The sequence below is a fragment of the Sus scrofa genome, chromosome 15, assembly GCF_054392235.1.
Source record: "Sus scrofa isolate SSC_HxYL_T2T_F1_AM1 chromosome 15, Sscrofa_HxYL_maternal_Yorkshire_Landrace_v2.0, whole genome shotgun sequence".
Taxonomy (NCBI): Eukaryota; Metazoa; Chordata; class Mammalia; order Artiodactyla; family Suidae; genus Sus; species Sus scrofa.
Genome location: NC_139397.1, coordinates 96,067,097 through 96,088,913, shown reverse-complemented (window position 1 = coordinate 96,088,913; position 21,817 = coordinate 96,067,097). Strand labels below are relative to the sequence as shown.

At 33.1% G+C, this 21,817-nt stretch overlaps 1 protein-coding gene across 11 annotated transcripts in view; it reads left to right on the top strand.

Moving 5' to 3' along the window:
• LNPK (lunapark, ER junction formation factor) overlaps positions 1-19,963 on the top strand; it is an 83,684-nt gene extending 63,721 nt beyond the window's left edge. For 3 of the 11 annotated variants that reach the window (XM_021074605.2, XM_005671972.4, XM_084998138.1), the window contains 4 exons: positions 7,500-7,605; positions 8,856-8,926; positions 9,613-9,783; positions 17,575-19,963. In XM_021074605.2, the coding sequence (XP_020930264.2) occupies positions 7,500-7,605; positions 8,856-8,926; positions 9,613-9,783; positions 17,575-17,810 (584 nt within the window). In that variant the 3' untranslated portion in view covers positions 17,811-19,963. 11 annotated transcript variants of the gene reach the window in all.
• The last annotated feature ends 1,854 nt before the right edge of the window (positions 19,964-21,817 follow it).

Here is a 21,817-nt window from a genome sequence, read left to right as displayed (position 1 = left end):
TTTCTTTTGGAGTGTGATCGATTTATGGAAGTCACTACTTCATACTTCAGTAGATCACATTATCTTATGTAGATTTCCATATTTTATGTAGATTCTTGACTATGATAGTTAATTATTTATCTTATTTTAGGATATTTAATTTTAATTTAGATTACTTTGATATTTCATTACAAATTACTCACATAATTTATAATGATTTTGAAGCTAGTCAGTAGTTGATATCAGGTATTCAGGACACTTATGTAATAAAATCAGTAAGCAATCTAAATGTTACTAATACAGTATTTTTTTCCCTGCTTTTTCTTTAAAAAAAACAAGGTAAGGAGTTCCCTTGTGATGTAGCAGGTTAAGGATCTTGTGTTGTCACTGCAGCAACTTGGGTTGCTGCTATGGTATGGGTTCGATCCCTGGCCCTGAAACTTCCACATGCTGTGGGTGTGGCCAAAAAAAAAAGGCTGGGTAAGATTTTAGAAAATTATTAAATTTTAAATATGTTAAGAGATAGCTACAAATGAAATGAATACAAATAATAACTTTCAATTATTTTTTATTGAAAAAATACTTTTAAACTTGATGTAATGGTTATCCTCAAGGCAGCTGTGTATTTTTGTGAAATTGAATAGATTAAATTGATGAAATGTTATTCATCTTTCAGTTGTTATCTGGTTGATTTGAGATGCTCATGATTTGTTAGCTTTTTAGTTATTTAACGAAAAGAACATTTTCATGAGACTGTATGAATTATCTACATTTGTATATTTAACTAGTTTTAAAGAAATGAAAGTTTAGTAACTTATATAAAGTAATAAAAACTATATTATAGCCCATGTAAGAATAGGGTTATAGCAGGAACAATGGCCTACCATTTCATGTTCATGTAAATATTACATATTTTACTAAAATTTTAATTAGTTTCTATGTAAAAGGCTCTATTTAAGGTTGTACATTGCCAAAAATATGAATATGAGTTAAATGATTTCTTATAGAGGCGATTAATAATTCATTTTTTCATTATGCCCTATTTGTGGAAGACAATCAATTTAATGTGTATTACCACAGGGCTCCCATATGTTTGGAAATTAATAACCAGCAGGTACTTGATAATTTGCCAAGCTGTGTAAAAATGACCAGTATTCCTACAATGATTGCTCTTGGTGTTTGTATTAATTACTGTTGTACCTAACAGCATGGATACTAAGATGTGTTATTTTAAAAGTTACTAGCATGCAAAGGTGATAGGATATTTTTATGAAATCTGTTGTTTTATGTATCCAGATTCTTTTATGGGCATTTTCATTTTATTTCTATTTATTTATTTATTTATTTTTGGTCTTTTTGTCTTTTTAGGGCCGTACCCGTGGCATATGGAGGTTCCCAGGCTAGGGGTCGAATAGAAGCTGTTGCTGGCCTACGCCACAGCCACAGCAGTGCCAGATCCGAGCCGCGTCTTCGACCTACACCACAGCTCATGGCAACACCGGATCCTTAACCCACTGTGCAAGGCCAGGGACTGAACCCGTAACCTCATGGTTCCTAGTTGGATTCATTTCTGCTGTGCCACGACGAGAACTCCCCGCCATTTCCATTTTATACGTTTAGAAGTAAAATACTCCAGCAAAAGTTAAGTAGGCTTAAATGCTTTCAAGGTCTATTTGATAATGAGGGATGACACTTAATGTCTGCATTCACGTTTATTTTTTGATGATAATGATTGAATGTTATTAGTACAAATATACCAATATCTGATGAAATCTGAAAAATATACTTGATTTACTTAATTTGTAATACTGAGAACTTATTCTAGAACCAAAATGTCATCATTTGCTAGCTGTAATTCTACATCTTTTACCCTTTTTAAGAGAGTAACAGCTTTCAGATTTATGATTATTTACAAAGCACATCTCTTTCTTATCTTTAAAAAATATTGCTTCCCTAAAGCTGTTTTTGAATGCTTTAAAAGTTTTTGTTTTTGTCACAGTCATTTTGAAAACCTTTTATCCTTGTATTGCAGGGCTTTTTCCAAGACCTCATTTTATTTCAAAGTCTTCTACAAGGTCTCTACGTAAACCTCCATTGCTGCCTAGCTCACTCTTATCTAGCTTTGTTTTACAAGGGCAAACATCATATTTTATTCTCTCATTTTCTTCTCAATGCCATTTCTGTGTTGTCTTTCAGTTCAGAGAACCTCCTGCAAATAGTCTCTTGGAGTTTTCAGAGATTGTGTTCTAATTCATAAAGTTTGAATGTGTAACACTTTAATTTTTGTCACTATTTTTATATGATATAATCATTAGCTAAATTCCATGTTATTCCTCCACTCCCCACTCTTCATTCATCTGCTCTGATACTGCCTAACTTATTACATGAGCATAATATATGCTCTGCTTATTCAGATCTTCTCTAGTTTCTCTCACTGGTGTTTTACAGTGTTCATCATATAGGTCTTTTATCTTTTTTGGTTAAATGTACATCTAATTATGTCATATTTCTGATCCTATTGTAGGTGATATTTTACTAACTTTCCAGTTGGTCCTTGCTAATATATATATATATATATAGAAAGGTTGATTTTTGAATATTGATCTCATGTCCTGTAATATTGCTAAACTCACTTGTTAGTTATAGCTTTTTTATAGATTCCATAGTATTTTCTACACAGGCTATCACATTATCTGTGAATAAAGAGAATTCTACTTCTTCCTTTAAAATCTGGATTCTTTTCATGTTTTTTTCTTGCCTTATTACACTAGCTAGAACCTATTTAGCAGTGTTAAATAGAGGGGCTAAGAGCAGACATCCTTGCTTTATTGCTGATCTTAGGAGGGAAGCATTTTACTTTTTCACCAGGCTGATGTAAGCTATAGAGGTTTTGTTTTTGTTTTTGTTTTTTTTTGGGTACCCTTTATCAGATGGAGAAGTGCCCTTCTATTCCTAGTTAGCTGAAGGCTTTTTTTTTTCTTAAATCAGTAGTAGATGATGGATTTTTTCAAATGCTTTTTCTGTATCTATTGAGAAGCTCATGTAGGGCTTTAGTTTTTTTTTTTTTTTAACATTTGTTCATGTGGTGAAATATATAATTGATATTCTAACATTGATTTTTAGATGTTAAACCACCTTACTTTCCTGAGTAAATCTCACTTGGTTGTGACATTTTATTTTTTATATATGTTGTTGGGTTCAGTTTGCTGAAATTTGGTTAGGAATATTTATATAAATTTTCCTTAGGGATATTGGTTTGTGCTTTTGTTTTTATTTTTTTCTTATAATGTTTTGTATCGTTTTGGTATCAGAGTAATGCTGGCCTCAGTATGAGAAAGTATTTTCTCATCTTCAGTTTTACAGACAAGTTTGTGTAGAATTGATATTATTTCTTTCTTAAATGTTATAGATTGAATTTACTGGGCCTGGTGTTTTCTTTGTGGCAGTGGTTTCTTTTAAATAAAAATTCAATTTTTTAAAAGGAAAAACTACAGATTAATATCGCTCATGAATATAGATGCGAAAATTCTTAACAAAATTTTAGCAAATTTGCATAGTTACCTATTTCTTGTTTAGTGAGTTGTAGTAGTTTGGTAGTCTTTCAAGGAATTTGTCTGTTTCATCTAACTTACAGAATTTATTGGCACAAAGTTATTCATAACATACCCTTATTATTCAGTTAATATCTTTACTATCTGGATTTATGCCATTTCTCTTATTCTTAATGTTAGTATTTTGTATCTTCCTTTTTTTCCCCTGATTAATCTGTTGGGAGGTTTATCATTTTTTACTGATCTTTTCAAAGAACCAGCTTTTCTCTATTTTTTTTTTTTTTGGTGTTTTCTCTTTCATTAATTCCCTCTCTGATCTTTTTTAATTTCTTTTATTCTGTTTACCTTGGATTTCATTTGCTCTTTCCTTTGAGGTTCTTAAGGTGAGAGCTGAATTTATGGATTTTAGACCTATCCTCTTTGTAGTTCTAACGTTATAGGTGGTTAATGGTATAAAATTTCTTCTAAGTATTGCTTTAACTACATATCATAAATTTGATATGTTATTTTAAAAAATTTTCATTCACTTCCTAATTTTTTGGAGTTTTCTTTAAACTTTGGATTATTTAGATGTATATTATTTAGTCTCCAAATATTTGGGTAGGTTCCTGATGTCTTTTTGTTGCTGATTTCTAATTTAATTCTGTTGTCAGAAAACATACTTTGTATTATTGGAATATTCATAAATGTATTGAGACTTGTTTTATGTCTCAAACATCATTTGTCTTGGTATATGTTTTATGTTCACTTGGAAAGAATATATATCTATTCCTGTTGGGTAGAATGGCTATAAATGTCAATTAGGTCAAGTTGGTAGTAGATGGTGTTGTGTATCATTAATGATTTTCTGTCTGTTTATTCTGTCAATTATTGAGAGAATGTTATTGAAATCTCCAATCTATAATTGTGTATTTGTTTCTTTTTGTAGTTCTATTAGTTTTTGCTTCATTTGTCTTGAAGCTCTGTAATGATACACATGTATGTTTAGGATTATTATGTCTTTGTGATAACTTGACTCCTTGTCATTATGATAGTACTCTTTTTATTCTTTGCTCCAGAATCTACTCGTGATTGCTATTAATACAGGTGCTCCAGACTTCTTTTGATTGGTGTTAGTATATTTATATATTTTCCCCTGTCATTTACTTTTAACCTGTTTGTGTCTTTATATTTTAAAATGGGTTTTTTGGTAAGCAGCATCTATTGGGTCTTGTTTTTTTATCTGTTATGACAATCCTTGCCTTATAGTGAGGATGTTCAGGCCACATATATTTAATGTAGCAATTGCTATGTTTAGGTTTGAGTTTAAATTTTTTACTGTTTTTTTTTTCTTTTTCTGTTTGTTGCATCTTTTGCCTTTCTCCTGCTTTCTTGTGTGTTGAATATCTTTTATAATTCTGTTTTGTCTTTTTTGTTGCCTTTTTAGCTTTATTGCTTTTTGTTATTTTTGCAGTTACTTTGGGGTTTGCGGTGTATATCTTTAATTTGTCACAGTTCATTGCAAGTGATATGATATCAGTTTATGTATAATTTAAGAATCAAACCATAATATACTTACATATGTCTCCTCCCGGCCTTTGTGCTATATTTGTCATACATTTTACTTATACATGTGTTATAAAGCCCATAAGGAATTACAGATAAGCCCTGCTTTTTGAAAGTTCACTTTCCACCACTTTGCTTTTAAGAAAGACCTATGTTAATACCTGTTTGCCCTAACTGAAAGAAATTGGAAGAGGGTTTTCGCTTTTGCAAAAAAGGGTGAAAAGCGAAAATAGCATTCAGCATTTGTTTTGCAGCAAGTCGTTAATAGAGGCAGCGCACATCCTGAGCAGCAAGAATGGCACCACCAAGCTCCTTCCCTGGGAACTACACTCAGCATCTCAGCGTCAAGCCGCCATAGCTTTGAACTTTGTCTGTGGGCATCTGTGCTTTATCTCAATTTATTTTGTGCATCCATTAGCAAGATGTGTGCTAAGGTAATTGCTTCTTCAGTTTATGCCATTTTGGCTTACAAAAGCTTTCATAGATACTTTTTGATAGCAAAGGAAACTTGTATTACTTTTTCTTTAAACCATCTATTATTTTTAAAGCAATTTAAATAATAGGTTTTATGTATTTACCCATATGGTAACCATTTCAGGTACTCCTCTTTCTTTTGTGTAGATCCAGCTTTCTGTCTGATATAATGTTCCTTCTGCCTAAAAGACTTAACATTTCTTGTGGCACATTTCTGCTAGTGTTGAATTCTCTCACTTTTGTATGTCATTGAAAAAAATCTTCATTTTGCCATCATTTTAAAAAGATATTTTCATTAATACACAATTCTAATTTTATAGTTTTTCTTTCAGAACTTTAAAGATACTGTTTCACTGTCTTCTGGCTTGCTTATTTTCTGATGAGAAATCTGTTATTCTTGTCTGTTTCTTTCTACGTAATGTATCTTTTTCTGATTGATTTTCAGATTTTTTTTTCATCACTGGTTTTAAGCAATTTGATTATGCTGTGCCTTGGTGCAAAATTATGTTTTTTGTGCCTAGGATTTGTTGGGTCTGTGGGTTTAGTTTTCATTAGATTTGGAAAATTTTTGTGCACTATTTCTTCAAATATATTTTTCTTTCCCTCTCTCTCCTCTTCTGAAATTCAGTTATATGTATACTAGGCTGCATGAGGTTGTTCCACAGCTCACTGATGATTTGTTCATTTAAAATCTTTTTAGTTTTTGTGTTTCATTTTTTATGGTTTCTATTGCTGTCTTCAAGTTTACTAATATTTTTTTTCTGTGGTGTCCAAACTGCTATTCATTTCACCTGTGGATTTTTTTAATCCAAGGCATTGTACATTTCATCTGTAGAAGTTCACTTTGGGTCTTTAAAATTTTTTCCTTGCTCTATTTAACGTGTTGAATCTTTCCTCTGGATTCTTGAGCATATGGAATATAGTAGTAATAAATGCTTTAGTGTATTTGTCTATTAATGCTATCATTTCTGTCATTTCTAGGTCACTTTTGATTGATTTCTCATTATGGGTTGTGTTTTCCTGCTAATATGCTTGTCTAATAATGTCTTATCTAATGCCAGACATTGTAAATTTTACCGTATTGGGTACTGGATATTTTTATATTCTTAAACAAAGCTTCTCTGAATACTTAACCCAATGACCTGTGGGTTATGAAAGTTTTCACCCTGGCTAGTGGGAACATGTGATATTTTGGGCTCCATGTGAGCACAAATACCTTTAGTATTTGGGGGCAGTTCTTTCTCTGTCCTTAGGTAGTTTCCTCACATGCATCCTCTGCAGATCTTTTGTGTTCTTGCTCCATGCATTTTCTCGCTTCTCGTACTATTTCCAGTGAACTCAACCTGCGTTGGCCTACCCAGAGTTCCTGCTTTATCTCCTCAACTCAGGGAGTCTAATGTATTTCACCTGGATTTAACCTGCCTGAGCTGCTACCTAGAAACTCTCTAGGCAGTAAGCTGGGGCCATTGAAGGGCTCATTTTATTTACTTTTTGTCTCTCAGGGATCTTATCTTAATCCTACACTGCCTGATATCTAGTGTCTTTAAAATGATTGCATCATATATTTTACAGAGTATTTTAGCTGTTTTAGGTGGAAAGGTTAAATCTGATCCTGGTTACTCTCTTATGGTCCAAAGTGAGAGTCCCCTGGTTTATTATTACATAAGCTTTTAAGAGACTAGGCATTTAAAAAGTTAATTTATACAGAACTCAACATAGTTTTATTCCTTAATAGATTACGTTGCTGGTTCTAATATAGCACATATGTAAATATATTTTTTTGTAGTGCGGTATTTTTTAATGAAAAATTGAATACAGAGATTAATAATAATATTTTTGTTTTGTTGAAAATCATTTAAAAGTTCTGACGAGCAGAGGTAGTTCTTGGTAGCTGAATTAAAGTTTAAATGTGTTTTATACATAGGAAGTTTATATTTATTTATTTACTAGGTCTTCATCCTCCTGGTCCACCTTTAGCAAGACCCATTCTGCCCCGAGAACGAGGTGCTCTGGATAGAATTGTTGAATATTTAGTTGGTGATGGTCCACAGAACAGGTGATGTTTATTTACTAGATAAATGAAAATGAAGAAAAGTTTATTGGGGTGTGTGTGTGTGAGTGCACACGTGTGCGTGCATGCATGCATACACTAAATGCTCTAAAATTTTGTAGCTCTTGTTTCCTGATTTTAGACCATATGGAGTATTTTTGTAGCCCTGTAAAGAGTACATATGCAATTATTTTTCAGTAGTAGTTTGGATGAAGTATTTAGATAAAATATTTTAAAATAGATTATATATAACAAAAAATATGTAACTCTGTTATGTTATAACCCTACTGTAAGATTATTTTTAGAGAAATCTAATAATTTCATTGAATCTTTTAAAGTTGAACAGGCAAATAGTGAAAAATTAATAGATTGTAAGAAACAGCGTTTTATAGTGTACTGGGCTTAATAATGGTGATAATTTTAATAACAGTGTGGACAGTTTCATATATTTGGTACTTAAAGTTCCAAATGCATTTCCAGTTATCTTACTTGATCTTTATAATAACTCTAGGAAGACAGGTATGATGTGAGCAGAGCAATTCTCATAGTATGTAGGCTTTTAAATAATTCGTAGGATACTAGAGTAGATATTTGACAAAGTTATTGGTTAATATCATTTTAATAAAGGGATTATAATTTAATGTTAATGTAAAAATTGTTTGTTATTCAAAACAGAATTATTTGATAGGGTCAAGTATTTGTTAAGTATGTACACAGAGAAAAGAGAGGGTTATATAAACAGAAAATAAGGAAGATGTTTAAGTGTAACTGTGATAGATATAAGAATCATGATATACAGAAATTAATTTTTAGACTGGACTAAAAATTAAATTCATTTCTTTACTACAAGACTTCTCAGAGGTTTCAGTAATATTCGTTGTGAATCTCTAAGAGGTTTCATCTTTTCCAGTATATCTGACCACAGATTTGAGGTCTGTCAACTTCAGGGATATATATATAGGAAACATTGATGTTTAAGTGTTCTGTTATCAAATATATTTCTGCTTAATTAGTAAGAATATTTTCATTTGACTGTTGCTTATTTTTAATTTGATGTATAAAGGATATTTTAAAATAGGTGAAATGTTGGCTGTTGTCATGTTTGAAGAGTATTTATTGTTTATTAAGTAACATCTAATCTATTATGACACATTTAGCTATGTTAAAGTATAAATTAGCTGGATGGCTAAAGTAGCCTTTCCCATGGGCTTTGTCTGCATTTATAACTAAAATGTTCATTTTTCCTTTTGGTGTAGGTATGCCCTGATATGTCAACAGTGTTTTTCTCACAATGGCATGGCTTTGAAAGAAGAATTTGAATATATTGGTAAGAATTATTGAGGTTAGATTTAAATATTTTGCTCTTAAGTGTTTCATTCTGTGCCAGCTCCCATGTAATGTCATTTTATTTTATGTACTGTACATATTGTTCAGGCATATTTTAGAACTCAGGACAAAGCAGGAAAGACAACCTAGGTTTTTTTCTTCAGACAATATACAGCCTCTAGGCCAGTTGTTCTCAAACTCATTCTGTATCAGGATCACCTGAGGAGCTTTTAGAAATTATGGTGCCCACATCCCACCTACAAATAATCTGCTTTAATTGATCTGGGTTGGGGCCCAGGCATCAGCCCATTTTTTTTAAGGCTCCTCAGAATGTTTTCATGTTCAGTTACTATTTAAAAATATTGTATCTGGAGTTGAATTTCTATAATGCATTTAGATCATTATTAATATTGTTTTTGCTATTAGTTAACCTATGTGACTTACCATCTTTTCTTCTTTAAAAATGATATTATAATTCTAATAATAATTAGAAAGTATGCTTTAAAGTAAACTTTGATGAGAACATCTGCCATAATATTATTAAAACCACATGTAATGTCACAAGGGATAAAGAACTTTTGAAGAGTTCTTTGGCTATTTGTAAAAGTAATCTTGAGAGTTACCTGATTGGTCCTTAAAATTTCTTTGGTTTCTGGTTTTATTTATTTATTTTTTAATTCCCGACAGCTTTTCGTTGTGCCTACTGTTTTTTCTTGAATCCTGCAAGAAAAACTAGACCTCAGGCTCCAAGACTTCCAGAGTTTAGTTTTGAGAAGAGGCAGGCACTGGAAGCCTCAAGTACAGTTGGTTCCTTGCCCTCGGGAAGTGTGATTTCATCAGAGAATCAGATCAGTGAAGGTATGAATATTTTGTCTCTTAATAATTATTTTGTCTCTTAATAATGTTTGCTCTTTAGCAATAAAAGCATAATACTTTTAGACAAGAATGGGTCAGATTTTTCAGCATGCATATATCAGCTGTTGCTCTGATACTGTGGCCTTCTATGCAACTAGTATGATGTGTTTCAGTTTTAAAATGCAGGTTATATTGTGTTAAGCAGCATCTAGAAACAGCTAGGTAAATAATGTTTATGGAGGTGCCTCTTTTAATCACTACTGGGAGATTTAACTAGTAATGTTTTCATGGGATTGTTCTTTAATTTAGGTGAAGCAGATTATGAGAATTATGAAACTACTCATAAGGATAAATTTCTTATAGGATTTGTAATTCATGTTGATAAAAAATAGGTTTGTGCCTACCATTTGAATGAACAGAAGTTACTTGAGGGCAGGAAACTTTGGAATTGGAAAGTCATCCTTACATGCTTTGGATGACTGTTGATAGGACTGGTGTTCCTTTAAAACAATATATCGAGGTCTACAGGATTAACACTGCTGATGAATGTCTTTGTTATAAAACAGCCTTATTTTAGAGAAACAATTTATTAGCAGGTTTCATTGGGTTTTAGAACTTATTTATCAATTCTGTTTTAGGAATTCTTGAAGTTTCATGGAAAAAAATGGAAAAGATGAGATGGAAGGTCTATTAATTGCCAGCTACTTCTTGCCATTAATATTGGGTGAGGAGCTGTTAGCAGCTCTGAATTATGAAGATTGCTAAAATTATGACCCAGGCCCTGACATTTTGGTGCTTCACCTGTTATAGAAAAAAGAATCCGTATGGGAAGTTCACACAATTTATTTAGCAGTCAGTATTTATCCTTTTAACTTCTAGGAATTTGCATTTACATGTATTTGATTTCTTTATAAAATCACTGAGTAGTGGAAAAATTGCTTTAACTGAGAGTTTGAGAGTATTATGAGACAGTGACTTTTCACATATCAGCAATTTAGTAAAAGATTTGAGTTTTTTTTTTCTTTCTTTTTCTTATTAAACTTTGAAGAGTAACCTAAAATATGTGTGTTTACTTGGGCTTGGCTTTGGCTTACTAACAAATATCAAAATGAATTTGGATACAGATAGCCATGACAAGAGGCCTGTATACTTCCAACACTGAATCAATGTAATCGTCTTCTCCAAGTCTGCAACATCGACTCCAAACACAACATCAGTTTTTTTCTTTTGCTTAAGTCATGCTCTGAGCTGCATGCTGTCACATGCAAATCATCTGCCTTGCCATTGCAGCCTCTTGGAACTGAAAATTAAAGAATGCCATACTGAAGATGCCTAGAGGAAAAATTGAAGTCCTCTCCATGAATAACCTTGCTTATGAAAGCTAAAGTAAATATTTGAAAGCCAATAGTTGGGACAAAAAAAAAAAAGAAAAATCGGTCAATAAAATAGAAATCTTGATAATGAGTCCCATGCTTTATATCTTCTGCTAAGGTCAAGATGCACAGTTAGCAAACAACATCCAGCTATACCTTTCCTTCTCATCTAATCTAGGAGGAGCAATACCCCAGATGTCTCATTTTCTGTCAGATATCTCCGGAATGAAGTCTAACTGGCTCAAACTCAACCCTAATAAGGTAATGTTAGTAGGTGAAGACAAACTTGAAGCAGGGTGTGATAACTCCGAAGTGCTAGAAACTGAAGCAACAATTCCATTTGGTTAAGATAGTCTCTAAAGTAGTAACTTCATTCTTTTTGGATTCATCAGAATGGCCATTATGAGCACCTTTTACTTCTTTGGTGTTCTAGAAGACTGAAAATTTTTTCCAAGACTCCTGTCTCAACACCATAATGTACATACAAATATCATCTCCAAGCTGGATTCCGTTGGTAAATAACTGGAAGTATTTCTGATGAACAGATGAAGTTGCATTTATTGGAATGCTGGTGGTGTATCTTTACGATTAAATTGAACTATGAAGTAAGAGCATACCATCTCAATCAGCTCCCCTCTCTGCTGACAGCCAGTGTGATTAAGGGCTTAGATTGTTGATTTCTACATTTTTGGTGTAGAAATTTGAGATCTGAAAGAAAAACTGTCTTGTTTTAATTTTTATATATTTTTTAAAGTACTGAAATAGCTCCTTGATGGCAACAGAAACTGCAGTGATTATGTTATTGAATTTACAGATGGAACCAAAGGTAATTTTCTTCCATCTGAATTTTTTTCAACAAATATTCCATAACTATTTGTATGAATCTAGAATTAATAGAAGAAACCTTTTTTTTTTTTTCAATTTATGATGCAAGACTTTGAAATTAAGTTTTGATTCTACTACTGGAAGATTGTATGTTTATGATGAGGCACAAGGCTTTTGAAATTTTTGGACTACTTTTTAAGGCAACATATGAACTCTTGTAAAGTTTTCATCGAAGAAAGAGACCTAGAAGAAATTCCTTCTATTAATTGCTCATTTGAATTCCTAGACTTTTTCTAGAACTGTGTGTCCAGGCGCTTTGGTAATAGAGTATTGGAGAGAACAAGAAATTAGTATTGTCAAGGGATTGTCATTTTATCTAAGAGCATTCTAGATATGGTATGCCAAACTAATGAACTGCTTTTTGGTTCCTTTGTTTCTTTTATTGTGAAATGAATAGTACAGTATATTTGAGTCTCTGCTAAGCCATGTTGAAGTGGGTTATCAGTTTTTTTTTTTTTAAAGTGCTTTCCTAAATAACTGATAACTAGCATTCTTTTTGTTAGGTATGGTAATAATTAGAGTTTGAGGTTTCTACACTGTTGGTATTCCAGTATAGTGATTTGGAATAGTGATTTGAAGTTAACAAGTTTGAAAAATCTTACCGTTTTCATTGTTCAATATTATTTTGCTAATCAAAAATAACAAGTAAAATTTACATAGGTGAAATTTATCTTGATAATCTGATTCTTGCTTTTCCCTTCCTTTCTTTAAGCAATATACACTGTTACCATTAGGTTATGCTGAACTTAGGAAAATTCTATTTTTAGTATTGTTTATTATGATGCTTTAGGGAGTTGAACTATTTGATAATGTAAATATATTGACTTCTGTGTATTTATCAGATCCAAAAAGCTGATACCTTTATTTATTTTTGATTATGTATAGCTTGCTCAAGATGTAAATTCACCTGTAGTATGTTTTTGCATGTTCTTTTTAGACATAGAGATCTTTCAGCCTTTTGATTCTCTTTTCAAAAACTTTCACTTAGTGGTTTTACATTATTGCTTAAAAATGACATTCTTCCCCATCTAATGGATTTCTTCACCAGTGGTAAATAATTAAACAATATTCTCTGTGTTTAAAATGAGCTATTTTCTCATAGGTGGTTATCATTTATTTGAATTTTGTTCATTGCACCATTGAGTTGAGTTTTGGGATAAAATACATGTCTTTGTTCCTTAAATATAAGTTGGCCATTTTTCTTAAGGCAGAAAAATCTTGCAAAAACTGTTTAAAATCTGTGAGTTCAAAGACAAACTGTCCATTTTAATTTAACAGATTTTCTTTTGTTAAGTTATATAGTCTACACATATGGTAGGTACTGATGTGTTAGCAAGGCAAAAATTTTTTCTAAGTTATTATAAAAAGGGATAGAAAGTAAGAATCTAAGTGAATTCACTAAAATATGAGGGGTTTTTGAAGGCATAATCTAAATAGAATTCTGTATTTTGCTGTGGAGCAAATACATAATTGTATTTCTTTCGGAGATACATGAAATTGTTTGCTAGACTATTCTTTAATTTTCTTAGAAAATTATTCTTTGAAGAGGTAGAATATAAAAACCTAAAGGTAAGGTGTGGTTTTTGCATGTGTGTGGTTTATAGGTGAGGCCAGTGGTATTCGTTACACAGTTACACTCAGTTTTATGAGTTTGAGCTGCCTAGCTGAATTGAAGCTTTGCCCAAACAACAGGAAGCCAATTGTTAGAATTCTGTGGAAAACACTTTCCCTCAAGAATATTGGAGTGGGAGTGGGGGCAGGGGCAGGAGAAGGGAAAGGAACAAGTTCCATGGGTGGTTTTTGTTTTATCACATTCTGATATATTGTTTTCTTGGCATTACAAATGTCAAAGATGATTTAAAATTTTCATACAGATGGAATTAGGTCATTCTGGTAAATTTGTGTCAGTTTTAGTCTTAAACTGGTGCTGCACAGGGGAGTGTAAGTAGGCCTATTTAATTAGTGTGAACACAAAGGCTAGTTTCTCTTTCAGTATTTTATGCCCAAATATTGACATCTTTTGTAATGTATTTTATACTACCAAGCTAATTTAAACAACTTCACAGAAAAAATTTTCTGTCTTTATTAGAATAGGCAAATGATACCCATAAAGTAAGGACTTTTGGAATATATTTAATAATCCTAGAAAGCTCTGTGGTTTAGTTATTAAACTAATATACAATTCTCTGTTAATCTTGCACACCTAGTTCACGTATGGTTTGTTGAGATGACCTCTCACAAAATGGCACTGGCATCCAAACGTTGCATGTCTGTGTCATTTAGACTGGCTGATGTTTGCATTATAGGCATCATGACACATACTAGTTTTTTAGTAGTGTTACTGCTACTAAAATTACTGTTCTACAAATTAACCCAGGGGAAGAAAATCGTCATTAGTAGGATTTTTGATTGTTTTCAAACCCTACTCATCATTTTATCAGTTTTTAGTCTTCTGTATATTCTCTGAAATACAATACAGTATTGATGAGCAAATTTTGTATATAATGCTATTTTCTAATTATGACAGCTTATGGTATTTCTTAGAGTTCTCCTATATAGACATTTTTAAAAACTAAGTATTATAGTTCTTCTCTTTGTATTAACTGCTTATTTAAGACCCCAGAATTTTATTTTATTTTATTTTATTTTATTTTCCCACTGTACAGCAAGGGGATCAAGTTATCCTTACATGTATACATTACATTTTTTTTCCCCCACCCTTTCTTCTGTTGCAACATGAATATCTAGACATAGTTCTCAATGCTACTCAGCAGGATCTCCTTGTAAATCTATTCTAAGTTGTGTCTGATAAGCCCAAGCTCCTGATCCCTCCCACTCCCTCCCCCTCCCATCAGGCAGCCACAAGTCTCTTCTCCAAGTCCATGGTTTTCTTTTCTGAGGAGATGTTCATTTGTGCTGGATATTAGATTCCAGTTATAAGTGATATCATATGGTATTTGTCTTTGTCTTTCTGGCTCATTTCACTCAGGATGAGATTCTCTAGTTCCATCCATGTTGCTGCAGATGGCATGATGTCATTCTTTTTTATGGCTGAGTAGTATTCCATTGTGTATATATACCACCTCTTCCGAATCCAATCATCTGTGGATGGACATTTGGGTTGTTTCCATGTCCTGGCTATTGTGCATAGTGCTGCAATGAACATGCGTGTGCATGTGTCTCTTTTAAGTAGAGTTTTGTCCGGATATAAGCCCAAGAGTGGGATTGTGGGGTCGTATGGAAGTTCTATGTATAGATTTCTAAGGTATCTCCAAACTGTTCTCCATAGTGGCTGTACCAGTTAACATTCCCACCAACAGTGCAGGAGGGTTCCCTTTTCTCCACAACCCCTCCAGCACTTGTTATTTGTAGATTTATTAATGATGGCCATTCTGACTGGTGTGAGGCGGTATCTCATGGTAGTTTTGATTTGCATTTCTCTTATGATCAACGATGTTGAGCATTTTCTCATGTGTTTGCTGGCCATCTGTAAAGACCCCAGAATTTTTAAATTAAATTGCATTTGACTAGGGATGTGTCTATTTCTGAAAATAGTTATATCACAAAGCTTTAATATGATACATCATGAACTTTGATACCTGTCCTGTTTAAATTCAGTACTGAGGAAATCTGTCAGATAGAATATGACAAACTCTGTGTGCCTATGCTCACTTAACATGTTTATTGATGAGTTGAGTCCTGGATCCTAAGCTTTGTTTTTTCATTTCTTGTGACTTTATTGGAAAGCTCACTAAATTATAACCAGTTGTAAAATTCTTGGCAAGTAAGTGTTGCTCTATGGCCAGAGACTTGTGAAAAACCATGACTCTTAAGATTCTGCCCTGGATAAATTCTCTGAAGGTAGAATTACAAATGGTTGGTGACTCCTGCAGTTTTCCACTGAAGAACTTGCTTGCCCTTGTAGCAGAAATGATCTGTACATGTCCTTAGAGTTTTATTTCACTTTCTGCTTTTCCTTTGAGCACTGGAACATTCAAATAACACAACTCAAATGACCTACTGCTTTTCTACTTTGGATTTTTGTAAGATTCCAAGTGGTGCAGCAGTGCCATTTTAAGTTCCTTTAAAGATAAAAATAGCATTTTTGTGACATGTGAACATTCCTCACTACTTTTTTGCGAGCATGTGAAATTTTCATACAGTAGAACCTCATTATCTTGGATATCCCTAAACTATGCAATTTTGGCCTCTTGTTCTGTATATATAAAAAAGAGAAAGACATTGTAATTCTGTAAACTACAGTGTTAAATATATATTTAAAGAGATAATTATTTTTCAAGTTTTGGCATAGAGTGTACGAGATATAGATAATTTGTATTAATTATAACTGCTTTGGCAAAACCATGAATTTGTAAGACCACCATGTCAACATGTGTGTATATAGCACATAATTTCTTTGCAAAACTGTTAATTAATTTTATTCTGCAAAATTCTGGCCTGTACTATATAAAGAACTAAACCAGAACTTTTTAGTAATATAGACTTTTCCTCCAGATTTTTTGGATCAATAACATTTGTAGTATGTTGAAGGGATCTTCTGGGAGGGTATGCAAGTCTGCTTATTTGTTTATCTGATGTGGTTTAACCATATTTTCTCCTAATAATAATATTAGTTGCTGTTTTTTGCAAAAACAAAACACAGAAACACCTGAGTTAGGTTTTTCTTTGATTTGGAAATTGGGTGGCCCAAAGCCGAAGCTCTCTGCTCCTGTCATTCCTTTCCCTCTCCTGTTCTTTAAACTTTAAAGAATTAAAATTATTATTATTATTAAATTGTTATTAAGATATTTGAATTTAATGGAACACAAAAAAGAGTTTAAAGGGAATAAATTTTCAAGACCCTAACTTGGCTTTTGCTATGGAGGAAGGGGCAAAAGACCCTTTCCTTTTTCTGACTCAGAAGTTTAAAGCCTGAGGCCTTGTCTAGTAGAGGGATGAGGGAAGGCCTGCCTTGCCTTTGGAAAAGGTGGATCTAGACCTCCCTTGGATAATAGAGATGTAAATCAGTGTGGGAGATCACACAACCTAGACCTACTCGTTCACACCCAACAACAAGGTACACATTCGCACATTGGTCATAGGGTAGCCTGGGTGCAGGGGAGACTAGTTCCTTCAGGAAACATAATCTGGGAGTCAGTGCATTTGCTTTGTTTGCTAAGCTTTTGTCTTATAGCAGATAATTCTGTTGGGACTTTGATATATTTGGACATTCGACTTTCAAATCCATCTTTAGGAAAGTTCCTAAATATTATGAAAGTTTGTGTATTTCATGAAATATTGGGGTCTTCCGGTATATTTATGGGTTTGTTTCCCCTAAGGTTTTTTTTTTTTCTTTTTCCTTCATTAATACCAATTCAAATATGGTAGGATGAGGGAGTTGAGTACATACTTTTAAAGATTTTAAGGATAATATTAGACCATTCTACTGGTTCTTAGTCCATGTATGCATATGCTTATCTTATTTAGTAGTTTCAACATTTGGGTATTCCTAAAGTCTTAACTCTTATCTTTTCAGAATCTTTTGAAGAACAAGGTGTTCTAGATACCTGTACAGAGCAAACAGATGACAAAACACTAGATACAGAGCAGACAAACCAAGTGATTGAACAAGCATCTGGCACAGAGGAACCAGAGGAGAAGCCAGAAGAGACCGAGAATGAGGAAACCTCAATGAATGAATCCAAATCACCAATATCGAGAGCTGATGCTATTCCTAATCCTGAACTAAGTGGAGAATCATTGACAATGTAGTAAATGCTTCCACGTGCCTTCAACTGATATTTGTAGTCTTGTTGATGCCAGTTATTGCTTTTTTAGGTGGTGCTTTCTTCCCCCCACCCAAAGACATGCTTGATATCATTTGAATTCAGATTGCCTATTTCAGTATGTCAAAGTTACGTCTACTGGGTATTTAAATTAAAAGTAAGTGATATCAGTACAGTAAAACCCTTTTTAATGTGCAAAACTCCACACTGTGTAGACAGCTTTTAGGTATTTATTCCCATTCTAAAAGTAAAAAATATGATAGAGGTTTTGTTTTCTATTTGTGACCTGTAAATACTATCCATTTTGACATAGGAAGAACTTTGGTTAGGAATAAGTTCTAATAGTGTTTGTTTTAAGGAATGATACACAATTAAGATTTTTAATACTTCATCATTAAAGTGGATGGAATTTTAACTCTTAAAATATTTGCCAGGGAGTGAAATGTTTATTTAGGCATTTATATTAAGAGGTGTGAAAGTTATTGCAGTAACAATATAGGCATTGGTTTTCTCAGTAAGAATGCAGTTGAACTGTCAAGTGCAGTGTTACTTTTGGATGTGTCTTATTTTGCACCTGGGCCAGAGGTACCTGATGTATATAATTAGCTTATGTTTACATATTAACATATAGGAAATATCTTTGCATTTGACTGCACTTGAATTTTGAACATTATTTATATTTGTAAAATAATGATGATATTATAAGTGAATTTTGTGCTCTTGTGTGTATTTTGCTAAGGAAAATAAAGATGATCTGGTAGCAGTTTCTTTTGTTAAATATCTAGACTTCTTCAGACAGTATCTTGAGGATGACTTGGCTACCCGAAAAGTCTAAGGAGGAAGAGCTCACAATTCAACAAATCAGCAGATTCTGCTGAGTGCAAATTATGATCTTTGTATTCAGACTTATTGCCTTTCAAAATCAGAGAAATAGTGACATTTAGAGGTTCTAATCAGAGATTAGATTTTTCTGATTCGGGAAGCGCTTAGGCCATTTGTAGTTTTTAATTTTGAGAGACATAGTTTTGTGAGAATAGGCAGTTATTTACTGGTAGTTCATTTGATTTAATATGTGTGTTAAGCATCAACTGGGAAATTTTTTTTGACCCAGAGTGATAATTCTTGGACTTTAAGTACAATGTTATTATCTTTTCTACCTTCCTTTTATCTATTATTAAAAAAAATTGAAATCAAGTTGTTACGCCAAAAGGAAGAATGTATAGGCATGGTGTATATGGCAAGTATTTCTAAGTTGTACAGTTCATTAAAAATTTGATAAAATATTTTTTATTATTTAAAATTCATCTTTATGATCTAATATTATATCTGATAGGTATTTTTAAGGAACCCAATGTCTTAATAGTCTCAGGCATCATGGTATAATGAGTGACCAGAGTTTTCAAGAGTATAGGACTAGGCTTAAATTCCAGCTCTGCAGTCTTGGGCAAGTTGCCTGACTTCTCTGAGATTATTTTTTTCTTCTGTAAAATGGAAGAATAATACCTACTTTGGGGGATATTGGCACAATTAAAAATGATTTGTGTAGTGTGCCTAGCTCACTGTCTGATAATTAATAGATATTAATTATCTATTAAATGGTAGCATTTTATACTATTGATGTCCTTGTGAAATATGAAAGGACTATAAATTCTTCCTCTTGCAGATAAGAAAATGAAAAAACAATATGAACATATAAATCAGCTGTTCAGAATCAAGCCAAAGTTTTCTGCATCAACTTTTCTTTATCATATACATGTATATAAATGCATAGGTTAAGGAAATAGGAACCTGAAACTGTGGAATACTACAGAATATAACCTATTTTATGTTTTGATGAACGCTATCACATTTTTTTTGGTGCATTATTTGCCCATTACATTTTAGTAACACCTTTGCTGAGTCTTCTTGTTATAAAACATTCAAATTCTGATGTACGTTATTGAAAAATGAGGAGTAACTCAGAAATAAAGCTTAATGATATAATCAAGCAGATATGAGAAATATTTTTGAAAGAAATTAGAAGATTAAAAGGGGGATTAGTGAAATTAATGCAACTGGTAACATGCTGTAATCATATAGTACCCTTTAAAATAGAAAGTCTATTCTGATATTTTAATAAACAGCTAATGGTTGAAAGAATGGCAAAATGTCCTATTTCTGATTATTAAGACATTAGTGTAAATGAGGAAAAGCAAACTATTAAGTGCTGTTAGCTAGAGTGATCTTAACTTCCTTACTTACTAATGCTCAACAGGTCATCATCTAAACTTTTTCACCGTACCCTCAGCATAATCTACAAACATGGTCTGGCTTTTTCTCCATCCCTCTTCCAACATTATGTTGTAGCCTCTGGGCTACAATTATCTGATGAACCTAAACCCTTTCCCACTTTAGGTCTCAGGTTAAATCTTCTTTGGTCAGAGAGATGCCCTCCCAAGCTCTGTACCTAAAACCAGCCTCTGCCTTTTTCTCTTGTCACTTTATCTTTATTATCATAATGTGTAAGTACTTCATCTGTTTACTAGTTTACTGTATTTCTTCACAAGGTAAAGTCTGTGTGTGCAAGCCTCTTGTCTTACCTACTTCTGTATCTCCAGGGCCTTACATGCCTAACACATTTATTGTGTAAATGAATGACTTTGTTGCTAAATCCAGTAGGAAAACTCTCATTCTTAATTTGCTTGGCAGTGTTGACATTATTGAGTACTCCCTTGAAACACTTTTTTTTTTTTTTTTTCTTTTGGCTTTAGAGTTCTCATGCTATTGTTTTCTTATTCCTCTGGCGCTTTCAGTGTCCTTTGCAGGCTTCCCTTCCCCTGCCCATCCTTTAAATGTTGCTGTTTCATAGTTTCTACCTTGTCAGCATTTCTTAGCTCTATGTATTCTCCCTCTAGAGGCTCTCATCAACCCTCATGGATTTAATTAACATCTGTCTTTCTGATTCTCAGATCTCCAGCCTTGATCTCTTTCCTTCACTTTAGGGCAATATATTCACCTGCCTGCTGGAACGTCTCTCCCAATCAATTTATTAAAAAATGGACACAGTTCTCTTCTTCAAAACTTACAAACTTTCTGTGTTTCTCATGTCTTCTAGTAGTGCCATTATTCAAGCCCAAAACTAGTCTGTCCACTCATCCCTTTTCCTGTATCTTAACTATCACTTTCAGTCTTCTAAACGTTTTTCAGTTAAATTCTTGTTTCTGTATCCATTAATATTACTTAATGATAACAAACATTTGCTTTCTTGCTGTGTGCCAGGCAATGTGCCAACTGTTGTATGAGTATTATTTTATTTGTTTTTTGGCAACAACCCTGTGAGGATTTTTTTTTTCTTTATAGAGGAGAAAACAGGTGTAGAGAGTAAGCAACTTGGTAAGTGGAAAATCTGGGATTGAATGCAGGCAAATGACTTCAGAAGGCTTGCGTCTTCTTGCTGTTGTATTGCCTTTTAATTCAAGCCTCCTTCATCTCAAAATTGCCTCTTAACTGGTTTTCTTGTCTCCAGCCTTGTCCATGGCTATTCTGTGCACTGTAGCCTGAGTTTTCACAAACAAATCGTGTCATGCATTGCTTAAACCCTTTAATGATTCCTAATTGCTGTTGGAACGAGGTCCAAACATACCCTGTGGCCTACAAACATAACCCTTATAATTTTGCTTCTAGTTATTTCTGGCATTTCTTACCACAACTACTGCCTCCATTCCTCTCCTTGTCCCCTCACACTCTCAATGTAGCCATCCTCTTGTCTTCTGTGGTTTGCATATGCAATGTTTTTCCTAATACCCCAGCCTCCTGATGTTCTTCCTCTGCCTGGGATATCTTCCCACTCAATACACGTGGGGACACTCAGTAAATAGTTGCTGAATTTAATTGAAATAGTTCCACTTGGAACCCAAGTTTAGAAATTTTGCTAATCATTATTATTAAACCATGCCTTTTATTCTTGAAATTGGACTTTCTTATTATATACATTAGACAGTCACTTTTGTTGGC